This window comes from Pterocles gutturalis, unplaced genomic scaffold (assembly GCF_000699245.1).
Source record: "Pterocles gutturalis isolate BGI_N339 unplaced genomic scaffold, ASM69924v1 Scaffold19375, whole genome shotgun sequence".
NCBI classification, from domain to species: domain Eukaryota; kingdom Metazoa; phylum Chordata; class Aves; order Pterocliformes; family Pteroclidae; genus Pterocles; species Pterocles gutturalis.
This window is the reverse complement of record NW_010146270.1, coordinates 1,832-10,550: the sequence shown is the minus strand read 5'-3', so window position 1 is coordinate 10,550 and position 8,719 is coordinate 1,832. Positions and strand designations below refer to the sequence as shown.

The 8,719-nt window shown below is 40.8% G+C and overlaps 1 protein-coding gene across 1 annotated transcript; it reads right to left on the bottom strand.

The window, feature by feature from the left end:
* Positions 1 to 387: 387 nt before the first annotated feature.
* CISD1 (CDGSH iron sulfur domain 1) lies at positions 388 to 5,249 on the bottom strand (the record flags this gene model as incomplete). Its single annotated transcript, XM_010085687.1, has 2 exons — positions 388 to 791; positions 5,044 to 5,249. Coding segments are annotated over 2 exons (296 nt in total), but the record flags the coding sequence as incomplete, so codon positions are not given.
* Between the last annotated feature and the right edge of the window lie 3,470 nt (positions 5,250 to 8,719).

Sequence of the window (8,719 nt, the reverse complement as noted above, 5' to 3'; positions counted from 1 at the left end):
TCCTACTCTAAATACAGGTCTGCTGTTCTGGTAGTATGTTTGTGATACCATGCAGTAGTAGGTTCAAGTTTCAACACTGCTGTAAAATCAAAGGTAAAGTTGCCCTTTAGCCCCATCTTGCTATAAACCTTTTATGCTGTCTGTTCATAGTTTGCAATTGTAAATGTTCTTTTACAGAAGCTACACAGAGCATTAGTGTAATAGGCCAAACATGACACCTGCAGAAAATGCAGCATAACCAGAGCTTAAGCTGCATTTTGGCACCATGATTTCTTTCCTGCCGCTGCCTTTTACATAGAAATCTAACCAGACCTGTGACTTTAGAACCTCTTCAGGATTTTAGGATCTACCTTTTGAACACATGTTCTACTGAATAACCTCAGAGTAATACACATGTATTGGAAAATAATTTAATACCTATTTTCTGATGAAGTATATTCTGTGCATCATTTTAGTTTCATACACGAGGGGGTACACACACTTTACGGAACAAAAAATTTAAATCATGACTATTTAGTAAATTATGCAATGTAGTCATTAAAACAAGACAAGCACCAGAGAAAATACACATGCTGAAGCCTGATGTACATACTACACTGGAAAGTCTTCAGTGACATGACAAAGAATTTGTGGTTTTTCCCCCAATTGCAAGTGAGCAGAGGACTTGTCAGACATTCATTCTGTAGCTTCTACTGTCCACTCTACGCCTCCTTCCTCTTGATGATCAGAGGCCCAACGTTGTCACCAGTTTCCTCGTTGTGCTTTGTGTGAGAGCCATCACACAGCGGGAACTGAAAAAACAATGAATAAACACATCTAAAGTACATCCAGGGTTGAAAGTTCATTAGAACATCCTCTAATTAAACCCACTGTGATTGCAGACCACAACTTTTGTGCTGCTGTCTCAGGTCTCCCTGAGTTTTGGCTAAACACTAGTTTTGTCCATTTCAGTGCAGAGTGGACGAGAGGCTTGTTACGAAAAAGCAGCAACTCCACTCTATTTGGTATTCCTGCCTCAGGCCAGCATGAGGAAAATGCATGCTGAGCTGGCCTTCAACTGTAACCTACCTGGAGTATCTTGCTCTCAACCTTGCCCCACACTGTTTTCCCAGGCAGTTGTCAGAGTTGATTGTAGTTATAGAAGATAGGTGGGGTAAAGGAAGAGAAACCAGAGGAGATACTTAGCTGAATTTTTTCCTGGTTTTCCACAGCATGTGATGGGAAAAAGAGCAGTTTCCTTAGCTCATATCTTGTTTAAGAGACACACCTACATATCAGTCCTGCCTCCAGAGAGCTACAGTGGCAAGCTGTCTTTGCTTCATCCTGCCACAGCTACCTTATCTCGTTGACACACAGGTCCCTCTGCACAAGCTGGCTTCCACATGAGGATTTTAACCTGCTAACAGAAATAAACTGCACTTCCAATTGACATGGCTATTCATCAAAGGCTCTTAAGGGCAGCACTGAGGAAGTAATTCCATAAAAAAAACCTCTAGAACAGCCTGCTCAGAGCAAGACCCACGGGGACTGCTTTAGCCAGCTCTAACTGCCCAGGTTCCAGATCAGTAACAACCACGCTGCTCTCGGGCAGCTCTTTTCATGTGCCAAGAGCCAAAGGACATTCTGTGAAGCAACAAGAGTGAGGTTAGATCCCACCACATCCCAAGGATGTGTTTTCAGGGCTATGCCATCTCTGCAGAGGAAACTGTGGAGACAATCACAGAAATCACACACCAGTATTTTGCATTCAGTTACTATTTTGTTTGATTAGAAGTAATGGGCAAAGATGGGCACTACTCAGCTTTTGCAAGAACAATATGCTCTCGCACTACAGTCACAATCAGTCTTCAACACTCCACTGATCTGAATGTTCATGCCTCAGTCATAGCCCTCCAAAAGAATTAACACCCTATTACCCATGCTTAGTTAGAATAAAAGATTTCAAAGTGCTGCACAAAAACAATATAATGAAGATAACATACTTGCAAAGAAAATTCCCAGTGCTCTAAAAACAAAGCCACACGCCCTGTGGGGGTTAGGAGAGAGAGGTGAGGTGGGTTTTATCTGTTTTTCACAGTTAAAAAATGTCAAAACCCATGCTATAAATGGCAGGTGACGTTTCCAAATAAAAGAAATCCTGAATTCAGAGAATACTCATGTAACCTGATTCATACAGGAACTTTATCATCACATCAGTCATTTGTGACTCAACAAGTAGGTACTGACAGATACTTGGAAAAAATCTGAGCAAACAAGAACATATGTTCTTGGGACACTGACCAGCTTCCAACCCAGATGTTCCTGGGCCTGTTGTTTTTCCATGCAATACCACAGTCCGCTGGTCTCCACATAAGCATTGACCCAGCTTCCATCAGACATTAACATCTCACATGCCCCAATGAGGCAAGCCCAAGGTCCAGCTACAGTAACATCACTTCAAGTTTGCAAATGACAAAAAGGGTGGGATTCATAGACTTGAGAGAGCACCGAGACATCTTGAACAGCTACCAACTCTGACTGCTCTGAATTCATCCTCTTAGAACCACTGGCTCCCAGAGGCTGGGACACTAGACTTGAGCTTCTCAGAAAAAAAACCACCACCACTTTTCCAGAGCACCCACTTGGTCACCTTGAAGACCACATACTCAACAGATGGATGCTGGGCCTGATAGAACATGTTCATCCTTGATTAAGATAAAGCCAGCTAGCAATAGTGGCCAAAGCTCAAACCCTGAGGGAACTGTGCAGTGATTGGACAGCTCAGCTTATTTCCCTTGACACTGAACACGTTTAGATTCTCTACCATTAGTTCTTCTGATGTTCTGCAGCAGTATTCCTTGACCCGCAGCCTGGGGACTAATACTTCTCCGGAAGACAGGGAGGTTGCAGGTCATTGCAAAAGAAAGCAAATTAATCCATCTGCCCAGATCACACATTTAAAAATGCAGAAGAGTAAGAAAACACATGTTCTAACTTTAGAGTAATTAGTTTGGTTTTAAGACAAAACTCTTGCCTCTACACTGATAAATTTGAACACTGTTTTTCCACAAAAGTTGACAAGCAGTGCTAGGAATAGGAAAGGGCCATTTAAAGAACTACCTACCACCTACTTTAACAGATAATTACATCCCAAGACAGACTTATTTGAAGATATCATGTGTGTTTTTATTAAACACATACACTCCACAATGACTTTGGCCAGCACAAACAAAAAGAGCCTTTGAAGTATCCTGTTTCAGAAAAAAAAAAAAACCCAACTGAAAATAATCCTGCCTCTTTTTAAAGAGTTACTCCAAAACACCCTAGTATAGTCCAGCTGTTTTGTTACTCCCCATACAGGACGAACACCATGCAAAGTCAGCTGTAGTGCATGCACACCATCAGTGCACACAGAAGTATCCTGTAGTTCATACCATTACTGGTTCTATGGTTCTATTATCAGCCTCATGCCTTAGATGAGGCCAAATGTAATGAGAAGTGCTCACACGGTGAGACAGAGGACACCCCTTCTAACCTGTATAGGGAATCGAAATACACCACTTAACAAATACACAGCAGTTACTTACTGCTTTTGAAGTCATTATAATTCCCTGCATTGGAAGCACACACGTTCTACCATTCTGCCATAAGCATCCTCTTACATATTTTAACAGGATCTTAGTTTGAGAACTGTAACAAACAGATAATGCTAGCTAACTGCTTCCAAAGATGACAAGCATGAGAGAATGATGAAGAATGTCTCTGTATTTTATCACTGCTTGGGAATAACTGAACGTGAGAAGAAGCACGCACACCATCTCAAAGATTATGCTACCCACCATATGAGGTCAACCGATCAGGGCAACAGGAAGGCAGCAAAATTGGAAACAGCAGAACATGCTGATTAATATACTCATTATTAAGCATCAATAAAAGGAAACAAATGCCTTAAAATTTTTCCACTGATTTCATTAATGCCTTTACAAGACCTTTCAGATCACAGTTCTAAGAGCAGACTCATCATAAGGTAGCCCCATCTGCTTCCTTTCAGTGTGTGGTTAGAAAGCCCTAACTCAGTAGGACAGTATGTTCCTAAACTGACAACACCCCTTCAATATATGCCAAAACGTACTTCTTAAGATTTTTATTTCCCATAAAAAGATAGTATCAAACAATAGCTAGAATATTAGCAGGAGCTGCAATCCAACCACTAAAACCAGACGCTATCTTCCATTTCTGTTTAGAAAATTTAGTAGGAAGCAGAAAGTATAAACACCACAGTTCAATTTAGGACTTTTTTTTTTTTTGGCAGAAGCACTGAAGGAGGTGCCTACAGTATTTCACCCTGAGGCAAACAAATTCAGATATTAAAAGTGCAGATACTTAGAGCAGCCTTTCTCCTCCCCCTTTGTCTTTTTGGAAGCTGTAGCCCTCGCCGTTCAGGACAGAACAGCAGTACCACCGTAACACCATCTGCATAAGCCAGGCTCTTCCCAGAACAATTCCACACTCGCTCCATCTACAAGATTTAATGATGGGCTCAGACATTGCAAGTGAAAATTTGACACGAGCTCTGGTATACCAGGAGACTTCTTAATCAATTTGTGTTATTAACACCACAAAGTAGTAGCAAGGTACTTTCTGACTGACAGAGTAAGCTTCCAGCTCCAGTAAAAGGTGTTTAAGGTCCTCTCAGAGTGTGGTTGCTGAGCTCCTACTGCCAAGAGGCCAGCAGTTTCGGATAAGCCTCAGTATTAGCACAAGCAGCACACAAAATAATATCTGTCATTCATGACTGTGATTGCTCCATAAAGTGGCTCTCCTTTAAAGGGATCCACTTCTTCAGAGCTACAGAAACACTTTGTTCACTGTTAGCACTTATCTGCAGGCTTTGCTCTGAGTGACAGTATAGATCTACATAGTTTTTTGGATTAAAGTACTGCTACATCTCACTGCAGAATAGTTTAGGTGAAGTTAGTTTCCTCTAAAGAAAGCAGTTTGAAAATAGTTCTGTTTAAAGATGCATGCACATGAGCAGAACCAGACCATTTATTCTTCTCTTACCTTCTTAGATCTCCAGCAACGACAGTACACAGCCTTGTCTCCCAGATCTTCCATATCAAATGCATGGACTACCTTGGGGTTATCCTTCTGGATATGGGGATTCACCATCGCTTTGCAGCATTTGTCTTTAGAGAGAAATTTTTTGTAAGCTAGATACCCAACAGCAGCTGCTCCAGCAGCTAGGGAGACTGCAGCAATCCATTCAACTAGAATAAAAGAGAAGGGGAAAAAAAAAAAGACTGTCAGGTTTTGACCACAATATTCTATTAAAACTACTGAGTAGTAAATGTCTTTGTGCTTGTGGCAACACCCTCACTTTCCAACAGACCTTTCTGTTCTGTAGTAGTAATGCAGTACTTTAGAATAATATTTTCTTCTGACACTCACCTAGTTAATCTGTTCCTTTCTACTGATCAGTTCTCCTTCACCCCAACCCCTTCTGCGCAAGGGTGAGAATTAACCTGACAGGATTTGGGGGTTTTTTTAACCTTTTATTTGGGAACCTCCCATATCAACATCAGTAGTATAGTGTTTCAAAGTTCAGCACATTAAACCAGCTATAAGTATACCCTGTGGCAGGAAAAAAACCCTGTTTGTTTCATTTGCAGGAAAGTCACCAAAGAATGTTCAGCATCAACAACCCAAGCAGGATCCCCCCCCAAGGTAAGGGCACTGAGTAGCTTTTAATATAACGCATCTTGTAACTAATAAAAGTTAACAGGTGTTTGGCAAGGGGGAAATTGTTTAATATACTACCACCAGTAACAAAAACCAGCTTAGATTAAATCCCTATTGTGGTGTACAGGAAAGAACAATGATCCAAAAAGATTATATTGAAGAATAATAGCAGGAGTTTATTTTAAATGGATTAGGTCCTGACTGTCTGAAAGAGAACTTCCATTAAAAAAAATGCTCTTTCTACCATCTCTCATCCTCACTTTTGCTCCCTCTAGTTATCTCTAAAATCTTTGCAGTCACGCTCACTTAGGATAATTTCCTTTTCTGCAAGTTTTCCTACTTTTTTGTGGCTCTATTGTTTTCTCTCTGCCTCCTGAAATATGCTGGACTTTGGCCTGAAGGCGCGGCAACTGCCCCACTCGTTTCTCTCAGAGCAGCAGTTGGCTGCACTTTGCTTTTCATCCACCACTTCTACTCACACATACTCATAACATGAACATACAGTGTTAGGCTGACTCTCCAGACAAATAAATCAAACAGGAATTTAAGTTTTAGCACACTAACACAACTTAAGAAAACTCGAACAGTCTCCAGTTGGGAATTACTATCTTGCCCTTCCATACTGGTGTTGGACTTGAAAGATGCCAAGCCAGATGGCGTCTTTAGAGCAAGAAGCATTACTACATTAAAGGCTAAGAAGAAACAAAAAGCCTTCTGTCAGTTTTTGCTACTTTCCATGGCCAACTGACTTGCTGTATCGTCACTGAGAGTTTGCACTAAAAGGTTCAAGAAGGTTTTTTGCCCCCTATCCCACAGCCTTGTCTAAAATCCACACCAAGCCCTTTCCTCCGCTAAAACACTGTGTTAGCTCACACACACCCTGCTGATCCACAAGGGTCTGGATGATATGTGGACTCTAGACAAATATTTGTATGATGTCTGCAGCCCTATAAGATCAGGGAAGGCAGGCACTCCTTGAGAGGCTTACTGAAGGAGTAAAAGACACAGAAATCATTCAGAGTTCATTTGCTTAGTAAATGAAGCAGAAGAGACCAACATAGGCTGAGACATCCTCTGCAAATGAGTGAGAAAACCTTCCTGTAACAACAGGGTGATGTTAAGAAATTTAAGAATTTAGGGCATGTTTCCCTGCTCCCAAACTCCTTAAAACAATAAAAGCCCCAGTGAGCATATTGTGAATTCAGTGTTTTATATGCATCCAGTGAGTTTTCACCTCTTTATTTCCCCATTACAAACTAGCCAGAGTAATGCATTAATTTTAATACGGTAAAGAAGCAAGGAGGGGAAATTAAAGCTTCAATCAGAGGCAGCAGGTTCTTCCAAGGAGAGCCACCACAGAGTCTGCAGTGCCCTTTCCCCTTCGCATTTGCGCAGGTTTCCCTGAGAAGAGTGGGGCTGTGGTAAGGGAGGAGGTACCCAGACAGTTCAGGGACAAGCTGGGTGGGACAAATTTAAAACTGATTTCTGATTAAATGTCAAGTGCAGCTACAACAGCGGCAGGCAAAACAGAGGGACTGCCCACACTGGGGATTTCAGGAAAGCAGCAGTTGCAAGGAGTGTCTGAGCTGCTAACTGATGATTGCAAATGGATCGAGTCTTAACCAACATTTTTAAATAACTGATGAGTGGACAGAGATAGACTGTATCCATTCCCTTCAGGAAACTGAGGGGAACGAGCGACTTCAATGAAGCCTAAGGATGACTCTTATAACTGAACCACCCTGTAAGGTGCTGCACCTTAAGGAAGCTGATCTTCTATTGCACCTATCCAAAAGTCCAGATCAGCTAAACAAACTAGCAGAAGAAAAGATTCTGATGATAAAAGTACTTCTACAACTCGCAGCACAAGCAAGAAAGTCTGTACTAAAATTCCATAGCTTTGCAGCACATTCAGAAGAGCTGTTCTGCTCATCGGCAGGTAACACAGATCCCTCCGGCCATCCCTCAGGCCACCTACCTCGTAACCATGCACACTACATCCAGCTCAACAAACACAGATCATTAATTTAATAATAATTTGGTATTTCAATGATTCTCCACTTCTCCTGAGGGCTAGATTCATCTATCACACACACAGGCAGATTGTATACGTACAAACAGCTTAATATATATTTTTTCTTATAAGAAATTGTAGTGTCTTTTTTCCTGTACTACCTTTTTTTCATCACTTCACTGAAGCTCTATAAGGGTGGAACATCATATCAACTGATAATATATAAAATAAAAACATTTAAAGCAGTCTATTATTTAAATTTCAGCATTGCCTTAATAAACATCATGTACATTTATGAAAGCTATTTGAATAGACAAACAGATTTGGGCTGGAATGCCCATTCCACCTTCCAAATGAAGTTAACCTAAAACTGCCTCTGGAAGGAAAACACTTTTTGGACTTTTAAAATACTTTAAACTGCATTTCAAGAGGCCTCCGTTGCCAATTCATCAGTTTGCTGCCAAAAAGATCATACATGTATTACTCAACATGTCTGTTAACAGAATGACATTGATATAGAATGTCAAGGGTTTTTATTTCTTTTTAAAAAAAAAATACTAGGAGCAATCTTTGAGTGATTATTAAACAAATCCCAATTCTGATAACAGGCAGAAAAATCACTTCAATGTTGTAAGCACTATACAATACAAAAGGTTTGGCTAGAACTACAGAAAAATTAACACAGAAAGAAGAGAAGAGAAGAGAGATGGAAAGAAGGAAACAGTAGTCCCGAGAACGCAATTGCAGGAGAGCAAGCGGCGCATGGAAGTAAACAAAAAATCAGGAGATGAGAACAGCAACAAGCAGACGGTGGGAATTTATTTCCTTCTATATTCTTTGGACATATCCTAATGAACAAGAGATTTGGAACAAAAATTTTCTCTTCCCTTCTCTCCCTAAACAGCTAGAAAATTGCTCTGGATACTTCCAGATGTAGGCTACAAGGTACTTTTAGAATCTACCACAGAGCTCAGATTTTATCTG